Below are 21,807 nucleotides of genomic sequence, written 5' to 3'. Positions count from 1 at the left end.
CAATTTGAGAAGAGTGATCTCCTAATTCATGAAATATAATGATGTGCATTAATTCTGTAGCGCAGCTGCAAAATGTTAAGTCATGGGAGTTTTCACTGCAGATTTCTCATGCCTCTGCGTCAGTTCTACAAATTGGACCACTGAGATGTAATTCTCTTCTCTCCCCCCCTTCCAGCTATGCAAAGTAGGGAAGAAAATTAAATGGTTGCATCCGCTATGGCCTCATCATTCTGGGCGCTGCTTGTGTACTTTATTTTCCGTCCTCAAAACAGCTTTTGACAGTAGGTTGGGAAAAGGTTAGATTCTAATAGAGTTCATGCTACTGTGCACACTTGCTATCAAAGATCACATTAGCAGTGATGAAATGTTTGGGTTTTTCTTGTTACGTGCATCTCGCCTGACAAAAGCAATGACATGGGTTTTTTTTGTCTAGGAAGTTTAGCCACAAACACACTGATGTGTCCAAGGTACTGAAAAAAATTGTGAAGATTGCAATTCCAGCTTTTAGGACTCTCTGATCTAAGATCTTTTTCTAGTATGCACTTCCCTGAGAGGATGCACTACAGTATTCCCTCACTTATCGCGGGCATTTGGTTCCAGGACCACCCGCAATAAGTGAAAATCCGCAAAGTAGGGACACTATATATTTATACATTATTTTAGTAGTTATACACTATTTTAAGTCTTTATCAACCAATCGTGTGTTGATAAATCGCCTCCTCTCGTTGCCACTTGGGCTCCTTTTCTCTTCCTTTGGCATCTCCTTCCTCCCTTCCTAAGGCTGTAAATTGTAATTTTTAATTATTTTTAATATTATTTTAGAGTTTATTGAAAAACCGCGAAACAGCAAATCCGCAAAAAGTGAACCGCGAAGTAGTGAGGGAACATTGTATGTGAGATGTGGGCCTATGCCACCTGATGAGCTTAGACTCAAAGGTTTCTGAACCCAGGAATTTATTTTGAGGACCAGAAACAAATGGAGTTCACAGTCTTGCCACACAATTATCCAACCTTGGAAAAGTTGTTTTGTAATATCATGCAGAATCTCCCCCAAGCCATGCTGGCTAGATAATCTTAGAGCTGTAGTCCAACATACTCAATTTTTCAAAATTCTGCAATAATCTACTAAATCATGCTTGGTTACTCTAAGCTAATCAATTCATCAGTATAGCACATGTCACTGGAGTCAGGAGGAATTATTTTTGTTGTTCAAATTGGGTGTTAAAAATCCTTGCCGATCAAGTGTAAATCGCTAGTAGATCCAGGCTTGCTTTTTGCTCACACTTGCACTATAGACTTGGGCAATAGCAATTTTGTTGAAAGTTGTGATTTGCAAATAACACTATGTAACAAAATTTGAGTAATGTTCTGTTCCTGGTTTGAAAGTGTTATTTCCTGTTTAATTGTGCGGTACTTAATTTGAAAGCAGTTGCTATACTCTGTGTTTTGTGGCTGCCACAAACTGTGTTGAATTGGTTGAGACTCAATGAGATATTCATTAAAAAAACTATAGCAAAATGTGCTGCAGGATGTCCAGCAAAAACAAAGTTCTTGCAGTTTAATAATTTTTTTCCATGTTTTCATGATAAAACCAATTAGGAAATGACATTTATAACCTAGGAACAAAAATTGTTTTACATAGTGTAATTGCTATTATTAGCACAGAAGCCCTATTCACTCATCATTTTTGTATAATCTGTGAGTCTGAAGGGGAGAACTTTATCTCAAAGTGGCAATCTGTGGACTGGTGGAAGAGCTTTGCAAACGTTTCAAGTTGGTAATACACTTTTTAGACATTTTGAAGCACAGTACTTCAGTTCTACTAGAAACATGAATACATACGGTACTTAAATAACCAAATGTATGGAGACACAACATATCTCATGAAATTCTTTCATTTATATTTTAAAAAATATGATTTTTTGCTTTTTTCACATGGACACAGAGGTTTCTTGTTCTGCTTGCATGACACACCTACACACTGAAGGCAGCACAGTAACATGTTATGACACACAGTTTGGAAAGTTCTGCTATAGAATTTACAGGAAAGAAGGGAAATACTTGTAGTCAGTGGACTCAAATATAGCACCCATTGGACTCGGTAGATTCAGAGTGGATTACAGTTTACATATACAGTAGAGTCTCACTTATCCAACATAAACGGGCCGGCAGAATGTTGGATAAGCGAATATGTTGGATAATAAGGAGGCATTAAGGAAAAGCCTATTAAACATCAAATTATGTTATGATTTTACAAATGAAGCACCAAAACATCATGTTAGACAACAAATTTGGCAGAAAAAGTAGTTCTATACGCAGTAATGCTATGTAGTAATTACTGTATTTACAAATTTAGCACCAAAATATACGATATATTGAAAACATTGACTCCAAAAATGCGTTGGATAATCCAGAACGTTGGATAAGTGAGACTCTACTGTATAAGGCAAACATTTGATGCCTTTTTACACAGTGAACAACAACATACGATACATAGACAGAAGGCTGTTGTATGTCTTTCGGACTGTGTGGCCATGTTCCAGAAGTATTCTCTCCTGACGTTTCGCCCACATCTATGGCAGGCATCCTCAGAGGTTGTGAGGTATGGAAAAACTAAGTAAGGAAAGGAAATAATATATATCTGTGTAGAGTCCAGGGTGTGGCAAAAGTCCTTTGTCACAGGGAAGCCAGCATTAATGTTTCAGTTAATCACCCTAATTAACATTGGAAAGGTTTTGTCTCTTGCCTGGGGGCATCCTTTGTTCAGTCAATAGCTGTCCTCTGCCCTCAGAGTGTTGGTTCCCATCAACTGCTTTGATTTTAGAGTTTTTTTAATACTGGTAGCCAGATTTTGTTCATTTTCATGGTTTCTTCCTTTCTGTTGAAGTTGTCCACATGCTTGTGGATTTCAATGGCTTCTCTGTGTAGTCTGACATGATAGTTGTTGGAATGGTCCAGCATTTCCGTGTTCTCAAATAATATCCTGTGTCCAGGCTGGTTCATCAAGTGTTCTGCTATGGCTGATTTCTCTGGTTGAGTGAGTCTGCAGTGCCTTTCATGTTCTTTAACTCTTGTTTGGGCAATGCTGCGTTTGGTGGTCCCTATGTATACTTATCCACAGCTGCATGGTATCCGGTAGACTCCTGCAGAGGAGAGAGGATCCCTCTTGTCCTTCGCTGACCGTAGCATTTGTTGGATTTTCTTTGTGGGTCTGTAGATAGTTTGTAGGTTGTGCTTCTTCATCAGTTTGCCCTGTGATCCCGGCCATGAAAGCCTTTGACAACAGAAGTAAAGGCCTTCCCCTTTCTATCTCCAGCGTCTGGAGGCAATACTAAACTCCGGCTGTGGGGAGGTGCTCTTGTTCCATACCTTGTTCCATACTTTCTCTGATCATTGCTGGCATGTCTGCATGTTTGCATGAGGCGCCCTTTTACCTCCCCACCGAGGCGGTACCTGTTTATCTACTCGCATTACATGCTTTTGGACTGCTAGGTAGACAGAAGCTAGGGCTGATAGCTGGGAGCACATGTCGACTCACGGCTTCGAACTGCTAACCCTTCGGTCAGCAGATTTCCTGCAGCTAGCAGTTTTTACCGCTGCGTTTCCCCAGCCCCTTGATCCCCAATTCAGATTGCTTAGAAAGCATTGATTATCCCCATGTAACCAGATTTGAGTGTCAGAATCCTCCTCCTCCACACATAAGAGAGTGAAAGAATTGAAGGTTGCTAAGACAGAGATAGGGAGTCCTTCACCCTTCAGTGTTGATATAACATGCGAAAATAACAGGTGTAGAAGCTCAACAAATCAGTGATGTCTAATAACATTTTGTTTGTTATTCTGAAGAGTGAATTGTTCTCTACCAGAAATTAAAGTGGAGCCCAAAGGCGATACTAGATAATACAGTCACAAATCTGTACGTTTAAATACAGATTTGCCTCAGGAGGGTGCACGCTTGAGGCGCGCCAGATCTCTTGTGGCAATTTCCTCCCTAAATGGTTTCTGTGTAGTCAGATTTGTGGTGTTAGAACATACCTGAAGGGGGAATGCCAGGAGTGGACCCAGAGACATTTTATGGATAGATAAGCAAGTCACGAATTATGTAACGATTCTGTTCCAATATTTTTGCATTCTCCTATGCTATAATAAATCACTTGGATTCTTGCATCATTGTCATAATTTCCTTTGTATCCCATACATACTCTGACATACTCAGAACAGTTAAAAAGGTAAAAGTTTCCCCTGACATTAAGTCCAATCATGTCTGACTCTGGGGGTTGGTGCTCATCTCCATTTCTAAGCCGAAGAGCCAGCGTTGTCCGTAGACACCTCCAAGGTCATGTGGCCGGCATGACTGCATGGAGCGCCGTTACCTTCCCGCTGGAGCGGTACCTATTGATCTACTCACATTGGCATGTTTTCGAACTGCTAGGTTGGCAGGAGCTGGCGCTAACAGCAGCCGCTCACACCGCTCCCGGGGTTTGAACCTGGGACCTTTTGGAACAGTTACAAGCATAATTTTGTAAAGAAAAAAGGTAATCTCAAAACACTATATAGTTAGCTAACAATTTATGTACTTAATACGCATATTTTGTAAGTGACTGATGCGGATTTGGATTTGTACAGTGTTGTCTGTGTGCATTCCTCCTTCATCTTCATCTTTCTTTTTTTTGTGATTGTGTAGTTGTGTAATTTTGTAAGATTTGTACAGACATGCATGTTGATATATCACAGTTGAGCAATTTTCCAAAGTCAGCATGGAAAGGTTTGCTTGCAGAAAACGCTTTCTCTTCGTTCAGTATGTGATGAATATTCTACACAGAAAGCTCATGCCTTGAGATTGCATGTGTCAACTTAAATTTGTGGGATAGTTGGTAAAGTGAACCAGTCAGCAGTGTCTTGGTAGAGGGTAAAACTGCATGGTAGAGGAGTATGTGCACACACCCTTGCCATGCCTGTAGTGAGAATGAGGCTGTGAATGGTGCATGAGGCATACACTTATTTTTCCTCCTTTTCTATTTGTACAAGTCTCATTATCTTGAATGTACAACATTCATTATCTTGAATGTTTTGTTCTAGAACTGTATAGTGCACACTTTGCTCTTCTACCAAACTAAAAGGATAGCAGATTTATGTTATCTACAGGCCCGGCCCAACATGGGACGCTAGCCACGCCCCCGCGTTGGGCGGCGTGTTCCCAGGGGCGCTATCGAGCCACACTTGGCCCCGCCTCCGGCACCCTGGCCCTGCCTCCCGCGCTGTGGGAGGCATGGCCGCGTGACGCGGGAGGCGTGGTCAAGTCTGGCCCCGCTTCCTGCGGCGCCTGCCGTAGGGACAGGGTGGCTGCCGCGGGAGGCGGGGCTGGCCACGCCTCCCGCAGCGCACGCCCGCTGCAGCTTGGCTGGGACAGGGTGCCCGCCACGGGAGGCGTGGCCAGCCCCGCTTCCCGCGGCGGGCACCCTGTCCCAACCAGACTGTGGCGGGAGTCCAGTCCTTCCAGGCAGCGGCTGGACCTTCACCGTGGCCTGGAAGGACCGGATTCCCGCTGCAGCCTCCCTGGGACAGGGTGTGCGGGGTGGTAGGCGTGGCTAGCTCTGGCCTTGCCTCCTGCCGCGCGTGCCTTGGCCAAGCTGCCCACGCTGTGGGGGGCGGGGTCAGGGCGCCCGCACGCAGCGTAGGAGGCGGGGCCATGTCTGGCCACGCCTCCCGCGCTGCCCCACGCCGTGGGGGCGGGGCCAGGGCACCCGCGCGTGGTGTGGGAGGCGGGGCCAGATCTGACCACGCCTCCCGCGGCGCGGTGGGGGGGGGGCGCAAAATTATTTTTGCGTACCCCTGAAGATTCCCTTGGGCCGGCCCTGGTTATCTACTGGCAGAAATGAATGTCATAGCTCGATAGCAAAATGTGTTAAAAACATCTTGGAGTCCTTGTGGACAACAAGTTAAACATAAGCCAACAATGTCATGCGGCAGCTAAAAAAGCCAATAAGATTTTGGCCTGCATAAATAGGTGTATAGTGTCTAGATCCAGGGAAATCATGCTATCCCTTTACACTGCCTAGGTCAGACCACACCTGGAATACTGTGTCCAATTCTGAACACCGCAACTTAAGGGAAATGTTAAAAAGCTGGAATGTGTCCAGAGGAAGGTGACTAAAATGATCTGGAGAACAAGCCCTCTGAGGAGTGGCTTAAAGAGCTGGGCAGGTTTAGCCTGCAGAAGAGAAGGCTGAGAAGAGACATGATGAGGGCCATGTATAAATAGGTGAGGAAGAAGTCATAGGGAGGAGCAAGCTTGTTTTCTGCTTCAAACTACAGAAAAAGAGATTCCATCTGAACATCAGGAAGAACTTCCTCACTGTGAGAGCTGTTCAGTAATGGAACTCTCTGCTCCGGAGTGTGGTGGAGGGTCCTTCTTTGGAAGCTTTTAAACAGAGGCTGGATGCCCATCTCTGGGGGTGCTTTGAATGCGATTTTCCTGCTTCTTGGCAAAGGCTTGGACTGGATGGCCCACAAGGTCTCTTCAAACTCTATGATTCTATGATTCATATAGTTCAGCCTGTAATACTGTACATGCATTTACTGAAAAACATGGATGCATGGGGATCAAGGGCATTTGCTTAAGCACATCTGCCTACATCTGGTGGTGAAACAACCCTTCCTGCTGTAAAATGTGTACAAGGAGTATCTCTTGTGAGCATCATTAAACTGCCTTCATTCATGTGCTCATAGCTCTGTTTCTTGTGCTTCTTTCAGCTTCTTAGAATGACAATAGCGAAACAAAGACTTGGAGATGAGGAAGTGGGTGCACGGCATTTTGCACCGCACGAAAGAGAAGATCTTGTCCAGCAGTTGGAGAAAGCACATGAACAAGTAAGTAAACTTGTGAAAGTGGTGATTAAATACCCCTAGTGTACAGCAATGGTTCTTAAGTGGGGAAAATAATCAAGAAACATAAATAGACCATCAGACTTTTTTCGTGTCAGGAGCGACTTGAGAATCTGCAAGTCACTTCTGGTCTGAGAGAATTGGCCGTTTGCAAGGATGTTGCCCAGAGGACGCCCAGTGTTTTTATCATCTTTGTCTCCATCTGGAGCTGATAGAGGGAGCTCATTCACGCTCTCCCCAAGTTGTATTCGAACCAGCAACCTTCAGGTCAGTAACCCAACCTTTAAGTCATCAGTTCTGCTGGCACAAGAGTTTAACCCACTGCACCACCGGGGGCTCCATCAGACTAATCACCTACCTGATCCATGATGCGGTTGCTCGTAGCTAGTCATGGTGTTGGGTCATTTTAAACCCATAGGCTTAACAGACTTTTTGGGGAGCTTCCCTCTTTCAATGAAACTGTATTTTTCTGTCTACTTTAATATGCCATAAGTTAATTGATGTATTTAATTTTTTTATTTTTAAAACATTTTTACATTAAAATTGTATTTCCATTTTTAAAAAAATATTGTCAACTGTCTTGAGTTGCTATATCAGAAGAACAACACAATAAAATATAGTAAATATATTAGACTGGCTGAGTTGTTAGCCCCAGCCATGTGAGACCCAGGAGCTCTGCTTGAAAGTCTTTCTCTGTCAATATCACTGCCCAACAGGGACTGATAGGGAACCAATAAGCAATAACTCTGTTCTTACGTGTTTCCCCACCAAATGTTTTTTCAGTGCTGTACTCCCTCTGACACCTTGGAGGTGTCTACGGACAACGCCGGCACTTTAGCTTAGAAATGGAGATGAGCACCAACCTCCAGAGTCGGACACGACTGGACTTAACGTCAGGGGAAACCTTTACCTTTACTTATCCTATAAACTGTGTTGTATGTGTCATAAAAACATATGTAAACAAGGCATGGACAAAATGTCTCTCCGTGTCCTTGGCCTGCCTTCTCTCTTTTCCTTACTTCGCCAGACTCCATGTGGTATGGGAACTGGTGAGAATGGTTGAAGAGGATTGGATGAATATTTTGAAATCCTCTCCTCCATATCCCTTCTTTTCCCCTTTCAAATTTGATTGCGTCATTCTACCCTTTCTGTCTTATCATTGCCACATATAGTTTGGTCTTCAATTCTATTGAGATCCCCGAGGCATTTCTAGGCATTTATGTTTTGCAGCATTAGCTGTAAGAAGAGACCCGGTTCTTTTGTTAGCATCTCTTCTTGAAATCTTTCTCTGTCGAGGTACATATATTCCACTGCATTAGTGATGCTTCTGAATTTGGCTTTCTTATCAGATTGAAGCTTTGCAACATGATCTTCAAGCTACATTGGACGAGCTGCAGGACGTAAAAGGGGAACGTTCTTTTTACCAAGATAAATCCGACAGACTAAACCAGGAGCTCAACCACGTTCTTGGAGGACATGTAAACCGCATAATTGATGTTGATGCTCTTTGTATGGAGAACAGGTGAGTTTATATTTAAATGAACATTATTTGAATTTTTTTTCAGAGTTTTCTCTGATTGATGTTTGAAACTCTGGTATTTGGAATTGTGAAATCCAAAATAATGCACAATTGTCCACATGGGTTGATGAGATAGTAACAGCCTTGCTTTCTGATGATCCAGTGGACACAAACTTTGTTTCATGCATAAAATTAATTTAAATTTTGGATATAAAATTATCTTCAGGCTATGTGTATAAGATGTATATAAAACATAAATGAATTTTGTGTTTAGACTTGGATCCCGTCTCTTAGATATCTCGTTATATACTTGCATACAAATACAGATACAGTGTTCCCTCACTACTTCGCGGTTCACTTTTCGTGGATTTGCTGTTTTGCGGTTTTTCAATAAACTTTTATTATAAATCATAAAAAATTACAATTTACAGCCTAAGGAAGGGAGGAAGGAGAAGCCAAAGGGAGAGAAAAGGAGCCCAAGCGGCAACGGGAGGAGAAGGAAGCGATTTATCAACACACGATTGGTTGATAAAGATTTAAATTAGTGTATAACTACTAAAATAATGTATAAATATTAAAATAAATATAGTGTCCCTACTTTGCAGATTTTCACTTATTGCGGGTGGTCCTGGAACCTAATCCCTATGATAAATGAGGGAACACTGTATTCCAAAATTTGAAAAAAATCCAAAACATTTTGGGTCCCAAGCATCTCAAGAAAAACATATATCCTCTTACTTTTAACTTTACAACAGCCATTTGAAGTAAGGCAAATTTGGAGATTTCAATTGATCTAATATCATTTGGTGAGTTTCACACATTCAGATTCCCTCCGCCTAAGTCAAGTATTCCAGTCACTTACTTTGCCTCTCCCAACACTAAAACTTAGACTATTAATCTGAATATGCAATCCAGTCATTTCTCCCCTTGATCCCCTACTCTTCCCCTATTCCCAGTCAAATATAAACTTCACAAGCAAAGATGTGGGAGAACTTGGCTCTTTAACAACATCCCATGAAAATCTGGAGTTTGCAAGTGGATTTTTTTTTTGGCGGGAGAGGTTAGAATTCTTAACCAAATCGTTTAATTACTCATTAAACCTTAATATGTCATATAATTCAGCCATGGCAATTAAAGTGGAATTATAGTGTATTGTGATAGGGCATCTACTGAATAACGTAGGAGCATCCAGACATATGCACACCTCAAATTCCCCCATCAATCCTTCAAATTCAGTTTCCTTAGGAAAGGAAGTAGGGCTAACTTGTATCAAGCCCACTGTTGGTGGATTTATAGACTTAGTCAATAATGGGTGTAGGATATTTTAGGGTGAATCCTTACAGTCAGCCTTAAATCTCAAATCCCTTAATTGCAGACTTAAGGTGTATTAATATTTGAGTATTGCTTTCTGTACTAAAGGGGTTCAACTCTTTTTTAAAAAAATTTCAGAGCCTTTTGAAATGCTTATGGGAAAACTAGAAAAAAGTGATACGTTGTAATTTGTTTTCTAACTTTCTAGATACCTTCATGAGCGATTAAAACAAATTCAAGAAGAGGTCAATATTCTCAAATCAAACATTGCAAAGTACAAGGTAAATTTTGTTTTGCATGTCTCATACATTTGTAATGTAGACTTGAATTAGTTTGCCACTTTTTTACTCATTCAGAGATTGAATTGATGAGCCATTTTCTTTTACATAACATTTTGGCAGGTTTTGAATATCATATGTTCTGCTAGCATTGGGAAATTAATCTATTACTTTGTATGATTAAATAAAATCTGCTAGTGTGGGAAGAATTAATCAATTACTTATTATGATTAAATTATGCAAATTGTTTGTTAGGAAAGAGAGTTTCCATTAGCACTATCCCTTGTGAGAGTATAAAAAGGGTCTCATGGCACTTTAAGGAATTAACAGGATTTATTTGGCATAAGCATTCATGGACTGCAGCCCACTTCATCAGATGCAGGGAGTGTAGCTTCAATTGACAGATATTTATATACAAACAAGTGGGAAGGAAATGTAAGAAGTTGGAAAGACATGTTCACTTTCTCTAAGTTTTTGTTGTTGTTGTTGTTTATTTGTTTAGAATGCTCTAGAGAGGAGGAAAAATTCCAAGACTAATAATAAGTCAAATAGCAGTGCGCTAACGGGTGTCCTCTCTGCAAAACAAGGTACAGCTCAGATTTATGTCTTCAAATTTCCTTTCTGAAAGTGATGCAAACATTTTGTTCAATCAAATTTTAATACAGTTAGCCCTCTGTATCCAGAGTTTTTGGACACATGAATTCAACCATCCACTGCTTTTTTAAAAAAAAATCTACATTGCACCCCAGCAAGAGTTCACCATGCCCTTAACATCAACTAGGAATCCAAATGTAATGGTAAAACAGTTTATTGATAAGAACACATATAAAAAGGGAAAATCACCATAAGAAATGGGAAAGGCAAAATCCAAGAGATAATGAGGAAAAATAGTCATACAAGCAATAAGCCAGAGCAAACGGACAGTAGGAAAACAATCCAAAGGTAATAATCCAAACAGTTCAAAGCTGTTTCAGGGAACAAAATACAGAAATCTCAAAATCCAACATGAGAGCCAGAAAAACAATGACCAAAACATGAACATGAATCCAAAAGCCAGACTATAAAACTTCTCATACTATGCATCCATAACCTTAGATCTAAAACTAGGACATGAACTGGAAACAAGACTTGAGATCCTCACTTGTTCAGTGACGTTGCCTGATCTAAAATCCTAACGGGACGCTCTCTGATTTAAGGACTGCAAAACATGAAAGCACTTTTTTGACCTTGAGGTCCCTTCCTCTGTGCTTTCTTTCTCATGGATTCTTTCAGATTTCCTGTGCCTGAAGTAGTCTGGTACCTCTGTTTAACTCAGCTGTTCCCTCGTATGAGCCATCTCTCAGGCCCTTATCAGGGGTTGGTAAGCTCTTTGTGGGTGAAAGGTCCTCTCCAAAACAGTTCCACTTTCAAACTCAGCATCTTGCTCTGCAAGACAGCATCTTGCTCTGAAATCCCCTCCTTTTCCTCATCTAAAAAACCATCAGTCCTTCTCCCAGGCTTGAAACCCCAATCCTCTCAACTTCATCTGGCTGAACCGCAACAACCCAAAAGGCAAAACTTGATTTTGTAATTTTATATTTGTATATAATGGGACTTACCTGTAATTGATTTTAGTGGAGTGCACATGAATGCTATCTCAGCTATGGCAGGAATCTGGTTCTTTTTTCTGTAGTGTTGTGTATTAAACTTTTTTAGTGGTATGATGTTTTCATAAATATCAAAACTTGCACCACAGATTACTTGTACAAGTATGCCTGTTTGCTTCAAAAAGAGGCCATCGCTATGTGTGAAGACCAAGCTCCTGAAAGATTTTATTTGGTCAGGAAGTGCTGCTTATGCTATGAATATATCCAACCACACTGTCTGACCTAATCACATAATTCACCAAAAATTGTATTAGCACAGTTCCATGGAACATCAATAGAGGCAATGACAAATGTTTTTCCCCTTGAGTAATATATATATGTGTGTTTGAAATCTTTCGCTGTGACTGGAAAATATCTATATATTAAAGTTTTTCCTTGACTCACAAGCTTTTACAAAGAAACAGCTTGTAGTGAGCCACAATTTTTAGTTTTTACAGCCCCGGTGGCGAAGTGTGTTAAAGCACTGAGCTGCTGAACTTGCAGACCGAAAGGTCCCAGGTTCAAATCCCGAGAGCAGAGTGAGCGCCTGCTGTTGCTCAAGCTCCTGCCAAACTAGCAGTTCAAAAACATGCCAATGTGAGTAGATCAATAGGTATCGCTCTGGCAGGAAGGTAACGGCGCTCCATGCAGTCATGCTGGCCACATGACCTTGGAGGTGTCTACGGACAACGCCGGCTCTTCGGCTTAGAAATGGAGATGAGCACCAACCCCCAGAGTCAGACATGACTGGACTTAACATCAGGGGAAACCTTTACCTTTTTATTCTATGTCTCTTGTTGTGGTGGGCCATGCAGTATGAATAAGGTTTGGTTTGGTTTGGTTTGGGGTGAAGTAAGATTAATCAATGGGCTTGTCATTTCTATACATGACTCCTTTTATTTTGGTTTAAATGTTCCTAGTACAAGAGCTGCTTTCAGAGGATCATGGCTGCAGTTTACCAGCCACGCCACAGTCCATTTCAGACCTCAAATCTTTGGCTACTGCTTTACTAGAAACAATCCATGAAAAAAATATGGTAATTCAACATCAGAGGCAAACCAACAAGTAGGTACCTTCACTAGTGATTAACCAAAGCTTGAAATATGTTGTCTGTTCTATATAACAAGAGTGTTTGTGTTGTCACTGTCACTACTGCTGCTGTCAATCTTAAACAGAGACCATTCCAAGAAATGTGAATGGTTTAAAGTGAATATTATATTGGTACTGGGCATTATTAACTGATCTGTTGGTATACTTAATAATTATTAAGATCCTGCTATGTTTTAAATTGGAGCCTTCGGTGGCTCAGCGTGTTAAAGCGCTGAGCTGCTGAACTTTCAGACCGAAAGGTCCCAGGTTCAAATCCAGGGAGCGGAGTGAGCGCCCGCTGTTAGCTCCAGCTTCTGCCAACCTAGCAGATTGAAAACATGCAAATGTGAGTAGATCAATAGGTACTGCTCTGGCGGGAAGGTAAGGGCGCTCCATGCAGCCATGCCGGCCACATGACCTTGGAGGTGTCTACGGACAATGCCGGCTCTTCGGCGTAGAAATGGAGATGAGCACCAACCCCCAGAGTCGGACATGAGTGGACTTAACGTCAGGGGAAACCTTTACCTTTACCTTTTATGTTTTAAATTACCTTTAATTGAGCTCTTTATATTTTATTAGAATCATAATGGGGGTTATGGGATTGGTTTTGTGAGTATTCTTGAGCACAATTTGTTGTAAAAAAATTACTGCACACAAATACAGCTAAATTCACTATGACAAAATGTATTTTGAAATAAATAATGCTCAATGTAGTATTTATAAAAGGTAAAGGTTTCCCTTGACGTTAAGTCCAGTCATGTCTGAGAGAGAGAGAGAGAGAGAGAGAGAGAGAGAGAGAGAGAGAGAGAGAGAGAGAGAGAGCATCATAGCATTCCAGTCACGATCCAGTTCCAGTTTGCTGGCTTCCCCTGCAGTTTCTCTTAGATATCCCACCTGCTTCTCAAATTGAACAGGACAAACACAGTGTTCCTAATTTTATCACTCAAATATTCTTTTTCACAGTTTTCTGATACTTCTAGCAGTACTGTTTATCTTTGTCATTGAATGGGCATACATATCCGAGCTTGTATATGACTTCTTCCATTCCATCTCATCAATTTCCAAAACAGTTCTGAATCCTGTTTATTTTTTCCTTCTTGATATAGCATTTTTGTCACTTGGAATGAAAAAAAAACACATACTGTAATTTTGGGATGATCCTAACAAGATGTCACAATTTTTGCAATCACTTTAAACATTTCCTACTATCCATACTTTGTCTTATTAAATGAGGTTCCCTTTCCTCCATAGTCTCAGTTTTGATACCTCTTCTTCCCTGACACTTATTTAGTAAGATAGTCTATGATTCATCTCGTTCATCCTTGCTTCATGTTTCTCTTGCCTATTATGCCAGCTTTTCCTGATGTTCCTTCCTTCTTCAAATAAAGACCTTGCTGATACAGTAGAGTCTCGCTTATCCAACGTAAACGGGCTGGCAGAACGTTGGATAAGCAAATATGTTGGATAATAAGGAGAGATTAAGGAAAAGCCTATTAAACATTAAATTAGGTTATGATTTTACAAATTAAGCACCAAAACATCATGTTATGCAACAAATTTGACAGAAAAAATAGTTCAATACACTACACAGTAATGCTATATAGTAATTACTGTATTTACGAATTTAGCACCAAAATATCACGATATATTGAAAACATTGACTACAAAAATACGTTGGATAATCCAGAACGTTGGATAAGTGAGACTCTACTGTACTTATGTAAGTGTACATTCCATAAAATTCACACATACTTTAGCAAAGTGGTTCTCAACCTGTGAGTCCCCAAATGTTTTGACCTTCAACTCCCAGAAATCCTAACAGCTTGTAAACTGGCTGGGATTTCTGGGAGTTGTAGGCCAAAACACCTGGGGACCCACAGGTTGAAAACCACTACTTTAGCAGAATGCACCATAGTAAGGAATTGAATGAATTGAGTAAATGTGATGGAAGCATTTCTAAGAATTATAATGAAGTAGGACAGAGTGGTCCAACCCTTCTTATTGGAAAAATATTTTAATTTAACATTTGCAAAAAATTGTTTACCCTTCTTACTGCTTTAAGTTTTTAAGAAACAGCCATATAACAGCCATATTGGAGCCTTACATTCCTATACTAAAGTTTGACTGGCCCTCGGGTAACTAAAGGTTGGACCACACTGAAGTAGGAGTTAAATTTATGGACTTGGCAAATGATATGAGAAACTCAAGTCATGATATGACATCCTCAAGAACAGGTGGATTACATGAGTATATTTTATTTCCACCTAGTCTGAAAGTTTGAAGACATTTCTAACCTAATGTGAAGCTGAATTAACATATAAAGTACTATATCTTTATAAACACGTGTGTGTGTGTCTGTTTGTGTGAACAGAAATAAGGTATTTTGTAGTGAGATATATATCAGTCCTTACAGGGGGGAAAAATCCTGTCATTTGTGTGATTTTTGTCTTTTTAAAGTCCCCTTTATGAAATATTGCATTTTCATTTCAGAATCCTAGGCAACCGTGTAGCAGAGCTGGAGAAAAAGTTGAGAACATTAGAAGTCTCTGGTTTGTGGAGTCTCCCAGGTTAGTAAAAATTCACAGTTGGGTTGTTGGATCCAGCCTTGATCATGTTTAGACAAATCATGTTTGCATGTCTGCCTTCTAGTCACCTTTTAACTTATGGTGACCTTACACATTTCATAAGGTTTTCCTAGGTAAGGACTACTCCAGATGATTTGTAAATTCCTTCGAAAATATAGCCTACACCATCTAATTTGTGGTGTCCCATCTAAGTATTAACCAAGGTTGACCCTCGTCCAACTTAGGCCCCTTCTACACTGTCCTTATATTCCAGAATCTGATCCCGGGTTATCTGCTGTGAACTGGATTATATGAATCTCCACTGCCAGATAATCTGGGATCAGATCCTGGGATATAGGACCTTTGTTTCCAAAATCAGTAAAGATATGATGCTTTAAGAGTATTTAGGCCCCACATTTACAGTATATCATTTCAAATCAATGTGACTTGAATTATCAGAACCTAGACACGTCCCATTGATTCTAGTGAGTCAGTAACATCACCTATGCTGACCATTTAATGTAGTTTGGATCAGAACTGAAGAAAGTGGTTTTGCTGTGCAAATGAGAAATCTAATAGTAGCTTGCAGGTCCCCCCTCCCCCCCCCCCAAAAAAAAAATAGAAGTCCTGCAAACTTCTGTTAGATTTCTCAAGTGGGTATGACCTAGTACCAGGCCATAAATTGTCAGTTTTTAGTGAGTTTGAAAAATGAAACAGTTGTAGTCAGTGGGCACAATTATGACACCTGGCATTGACATATGAATGGATGGATGGCACAAGCTTTTTGCACTTTTTTTAAAAAAATTGTTTACTGTATATTATGATGTTATTTAAATGTTTTGATTGTTTTAATGTTATTTATTGTATATTGGTGTATTGGCATTAATTGTCATTTTTGTAAGCCGCCCTGAGTCCCCTCAGGTGAGAAGGGCGGGGTAGAAATGATATAAATAAATAAATAAATAAATAAATAAATATTGGGAGTAAAATTGCAAGTGCCTCACACCCAATGTTTTATAAAAACTGAGACTAGAGCATTGTGAAGCATTTGGAAATGAATTCTTAAGTGAGGTATGCCTCACAACCTCCGAGGATGCCTGTAATAGATGTGGGCGAAATGTCAGGAGAGAATACTTCTGGAACATGGCCATACAGTCCAGAAAACATACAACAACCCTGTGATCCCAGCCATGAAATCTTCAACAACACATCTTCCAGAAGTCTTCTCTCTTGACATTTCTCCCACATTTATGGCAGGCATCCTGAGAGGTTGCCTTTGAAAACACATTTTCTCCATTTATCTCTACTTTGGTATATTTTAAAACAACTTTTTATAAGATGATCCCAACCAATCAGGAGTCATATGGTAAGTATGATAATATCATAATTTTACGTGTGAATGTCATTGAGGACAAAAGTAGGTAGTTTGATGACACTTTGTTTCTGGTTAGTCCCATGGTGATCCCAGCCTGTTAGACAACACTTGTCCTCTTGGTTTCACAACCTTTCCTGTTGTTAATATTAGACAGCGATGACCATTACATGATATAAATATTTGTTTGTGCAGCTCTTGTGTAGTTTCAGCATCAGGAGTCTTGCTGTGATTGCCTGTTGGTTGCATCTGTTTGAAAACTCCTGTTGGTAGAACAGAACATACAGTGCAAATACAAAAACATTTATAAAAGATCAACATGGAAACTGTTGATCTTTCAATTGAGAAGCAATTGAAACTAAGAAATATAGTTCTAGGAAATATTTTTTAGTAAACTGCTCGTTCTTTTTTTGTTTCATAATCCCTAAATGTTTTACTTTGGCTTTATAACATTTAATATCAAAAGCACTGTTCTTCTGTTTTGTCCTGGAGCTATTCAGAAGCTCTGACATCCATAAATCTCTTCTGCCACTTGCTTTCATGAATCCAAAAATGATTATGTAGATAAGCCCTCAGAAATATGGATCTAGTAAACTTAATAGCTAAGCTATCCATTTTGAACTATAGTCTCTTTTCTTCAGGGAATGATGTTTAAAACAAAAGTAAGGCTAAAATGGATATTTTCATGCTCCCCATGATCTGACTATGGTTTAGAAGGAAGGCAGGAATTGCAAGACATTGCTACTGCCCTAAAGAGACTTTGAACCCCATGGTAGGAATAGTTTAAGATATCTAATTAGGGCACAAACACCTTCTGGCACCCTTTCATGAAGGACAGGGTTTTTAAGATGATGCTGGTCATGACATTTTTGTATTATTTTCAGTACAGAGGCAGTGCTGCCTCTCAGTATTCATTGCTATGGAACAGAAAGAGTATAATATGGTGGTCATGCCCCATTGATGGCCTTTCAATAAACATCTGCTTGGTAACAGAATCTTGGACTAGATCAATCTGATGTAGCATAGTTGTTATCTGTTGGGCTTCTCGAAGGCTGCCTAGCCTCTCAAACTCACTTATGGAAAAATGGAAACTTAAAATATCAGACATCTTCCCAGCTACTATGTAATACGCTCACAGAATAAGGTGGGGGAATGAGGAACAGTTAGGTTTTTATGGTCATAGAAGGAGATACGTTGCTGAGGGCACCACTAATCCAGAGTTAGTGATTTCTTCTCTTTTGCAGACACAAATTAACAAACCAGGAAATGTACAATCCATCACATCCAGGTTCTGTTTAGCGTGTGTGTTCCAGCTCTTCATGGTGGTCCTTCTCTTTTCATTTCATGCATTTCAAGCACAGCTGTACCATCTTTTCTGTTATTCTACTCCAGCGGAGCAACAATTAATTCCAAACAGCAGATTATAAAGGGAATCGTCCTCCTTTGGTGAATCAGAGCATCATTTATGTTATTTCCAGATAATTTTCTTGTATACCAACACCATATTTCTATACCATACGTTTTACACATAGTCTTCTCAATATGAACAAATTACGAAGTCTGTAGAAGCTTGGTGCAGTTGCCCAAGACATTTTGCTTCCTGCGAAATCATAGTCTTGTTTTCATAGCAAACCTGGCAGAGTTTACTCTGTGCTTTGAGGATGCCAACTAGGCTGAGGGTGAAATCAGATAAAAGAACCGCCTTATTTATTTATTTACAGTATTTACTGTATATTCCGCTCTTCGCACTCCAAAGGGGACTCGGGGCGGAGTACAATGCACATATGCATGGCAAACATTAAGTGCCATTAGACATGTGATATATAGACACACACAGAGGCAATTTAACATTTTCCAGCTTGTGGCTTCATGAGGGTATGCTTGATTCCGGCCACAGGGGGAGTTGCCGCTTCACCGTCCACTTGTGACACCGAGTCCTTGATGGTATTGCTTCCTCATTCCTTCCACTTGCTGCTGGCAATTTTATGGTGTTATAAATTAGTAAAATTAGCCTCCCCACTTAAAACATACCTAAATTTCCTACTTGACAGATGCAACTGTCTTTAAGGCTGCTTAGGTAAACAGCAAGCTAGGCTATTTATGATTGGGGGTTTAACCCGGCCCGGGCTTTGATCTCATGACCTCTCGGTCAGTAGTAATTTATTGCAGCTGGCTACTAACCAGCTGCGCCACAGCCCGGCCCAACTACTGACTGCCCCTTTTCCTTCCTCCTGGCCAAGATTGCAATATACAGCAAAGACAGTGTTGGCATTCTCAGGCTCTAGTGGAGCATCTATCCTTTTTGAGAACTTAGAAGCTCTAATTGAAAATGGAGGCATTGTGTACAGTTTCTACCAAGAAAGAGATACCTTGGAACCTTCTGCATGGGGGAAATGACTTTTATCATTACCCATTATCTGTCAGAAATTCTTGGATTTCTAGCCCAGGTCCCTGGCAGGTGCATTTACTTGGGGCAGAAGAAGCAGCAACAGTGGTTGTTTTGGTTGATCTGCATGTATATTTGCAATGAACAGAAGCGTAATTTCTTTGTGGAATAAATGGGAAAGTAGTGGCCCATTCATCCGGAATTCAGGTAGTAGTCCCAGTTTACTTGATTCCTCAGCCAGCTGACTTTTATGAAGGTCTAAGCCGCCTTGAGTCCCCCTTGGGGTAGAGAAAGGTGGGGTATAAATAAGGTAAATACACAAATAAATAAAAAATCTCAGATCCCTTTCAAAACATGGGTTTAGTCTTTAGATGTTGTCCGTTCTTAAACTGAGCCAATCCATGTTGATGTTTGCACTCTTGGTAGGGTTTTCTCTCCAAAGGAGTTTATAATCCACTCAGTAAAATGTTTTGGCCTTTTAAAACAGAGCCATGGTAATACAAGCATAGATCTCAGAATATCTTGCTCTATTGTTTCTGTTTAAGACGTCAAACTAATATTTATATAATAACTGTTTTCTTTCCTTCCTTTTTTTTCCTCCTGCTGCCTGAAGGCCTGAGCTACAATGTCTCAGTGGGATTTGGGAGTAGGTTCTGCTTGACATATGTATTTTTAGTAACTAATCTTAGCGGTACATTAAGTATTGTCACTGCATGTAAATAAATGGAAATGTTATCTGAATATATGTGTTTTTTTCATCTGTGTCTGTCAGATTAAGATGTTCAGCTGAGTCAGTTAGATGGCCACAAGAGAAATAAAGATTAATGTGTAAAATTATTTTTAATTTGGGGAAAATGGTAATAAGGAAGGATATGAAATAATTCTGGAAATAAGAATTGCAAGTTCTACAGGACAATGTACTTTGTGATTTTATTATTTCAAAAAGTATATATGCAAAAAGTCAAGATAATTTCTCCCCTTCAACTTGCTAAATATGAGAATAGACAGCACCCCGGGGAGCTATTTATGTTTTAGTTGAAGAGTACTACCTATTACCTTTATGCCTTCCAAATTCTAGCATCATGGACTGTATTCCAAATTCCAAATTCAAGCATTCATGGTAAATTGAGACTATTAGAAACCTTAAATAGTTCAGTAGTTTTTACTGTAGAACTAATCTTCGAGATGTTAGGACATTCTTCCTTTGGCACAAGAAGATTGCCAGTAATGATATTGGCATGGCTAATTCACTATTGCTGCTACCTCCATATTTTCAGCAAGTAGGACAATGGTTCTTAACCTGTGAGTCCCCAGATCTTTTGGTCTTCAACTCCAAAAAAAATCTTATCAGCTAGTAAACTGGCTGGGATTTCTGGGAGTTGTAGGCCAAAACACCTGGGGACCCACAGGTTGAGAACCACTGAAGTAGGACAAGGTTTTGTCTACTTTTGTACTTTTATTTTTGATGTGTTTTTATTCTGTTTATTTTAATTACCCATGTAAGCCGCCCTGAGTCCCCTAGGGGAGATGGAGGCAGGGTACAAAAATTAAGTTGTTGTTGTTGTTGTTGTTGTTGTTGTTGTTGTTGTTGTTATTATTAAGGTTTCTCATAGTAATGCCAGTCCCAAGGAGCCCATGACTGAGTAGTAAAGAATAAACTTTGCCCACAGAAAGTCCCAGATTTAAGCCTTGACATTTCCATTCAAGGTGTACCATGAAAAGGCCACTTTCACAGCATTATTTTGGCAAAGATGTAATGTATTCCAGCAAATATGAGATTAGAAAATTAAAATGAATTGTGCTATTAAAATATTTCTTAAAGCACAACACAAATGTCAGCAAGCAGGCATTCCAAGCATTAACTCAGATGCTTTGAGCATGATGCATGCTGAACAAGTATGTCAATAGGAATCAGTAATGTCTTTATATCCAGTTATTTGGAGAGAGGTGATTAAATGCTTTTTTGTTTTTATTTCTAAATGCTCGTGAATGCTCTTTTATTTTTATGCTTTTCAGCTTCCATCTTAATTATGTATAAGTTGATCTCAAGGATAAGTCAAGGGCAGGTTTGGAAGACTAGATTATGGATTTAGCTATCAAGTTAGGCAATCCCTCATAGTTCAAGGATGATGGTCCTCCATTTCTGTTATCTTGGGGATGGATCCGTAGATGGCTGAAGAGACCTATCCTTGATCTGCATGTTCTCCCGCAGTGAGGACATCGGTTTCCAGGTGGAAGGCCGTCTCGATCGGGGTTGGCTTGACGGGCCTTCCTCTTGGCACGTTTCTCCCTTAAGCCCTCCATTCGTGCCTCTTCGAACTCCGCAGCACTGCTGGTCACAGCTGACCTCCAATTAGAGCGCTTAAGGGCCAGGGCTTCCCAGTTCTCAGTGTCTATGCCACAGTTTTTAAGGTTGGCTTTAAGCCCATCTTTAAATCTTTAAAGAGGGATTTAGATATGGTTTGTGGATAATTCAAGAGTCATTTTGTGGACTGTGCTGTCTTACGTGGCCAGTGACTGTTGCCATCATACTCCTGCTTGGGCATTCACAAAGGCCAGAAGCAGCTCCACAGCAAAGAAAATAGAGGGGGAAGGCTGTTGTACGTTCTCATTCAAAAGGGTAATCTTAAGGCAAAGCCAACTTGGCAGCACCTAACAATAACAATGTGTAAAAAGGGGAACTTTTCCAGGCTCATGGAAAGTGAGTCTTTTGATGCCAGAGCAAGTTATCCTTGCTAAAAGACCATCCACAGCTGCCCATTGTGCACCCTCAGGAAGGGG

General features: G+C 40.3%; 1 protein-coding gene across 2 annotated transcripts in view; it reads left to right on the top strand.

Moving 5' to 3' along the window:
- Nucleotides 1-21,807, top strand: part of ccdc149 (coiled-coil domain containing 149) — a 109,697-nt gene that overhangs the window by 70,904 nt on the left and 16,986 nt on the right. The window contains exons 5-11 of one of the 2 annotated variants that reach the window (XM_062982171.1): nucleotides 6,751-6,867; nucleotides 8,232-8,404; nucleotides 9,921-9,993; nucleotides 10,493-10,577; nucleotides 12,536-12,680; nucleotides 15,195-15,271; nucleotides 19,640-19,672. In XM_062982171.1, coding sequence (XP_062838241.1) covers nucleotides 6,751-6,867; nucleotides 8,232-8,404; nucleotides 9,921-9,993; nucleotides 10,493-10,577; nucleotides 12,536-12,680; nucleotides 15,195-15,271; nucleotides 19,640-19,672 — 703 coding nt within the window. The remainder of the gene's footprint in view (nucleotides 1-6,750; nucleotides 6,868-8,231; nucleotides 8,405-9,920; nucleotides 9,994-10,492; nucleotides 10,578-12,535; nucleotides 12,681-15,194; nucleotides 15,272-19,639; nucleotides 19,673-21,807) is intronic. The other variant, XM_062982172.1, reaches the window with a different exon arrangement.

Source organism: Anolis carolinensis, chromosome 5 (assembly GCF_035594765.1).
Source record: "Anolis carolinensis isolate JA03-04 chromosome 5, rAnoCar3.1.pri, whole genome shotgun sequence".
Taxonomy (NCBI): Eukaryota; Metazoa; Chordata; class Lepidosauria; order Squamata; family Dactyloidae; genus Anolis; species Anolis carolinensis.
This window is presented reverse-complemented; position numbering and strand designations above follow the sequence as displayed.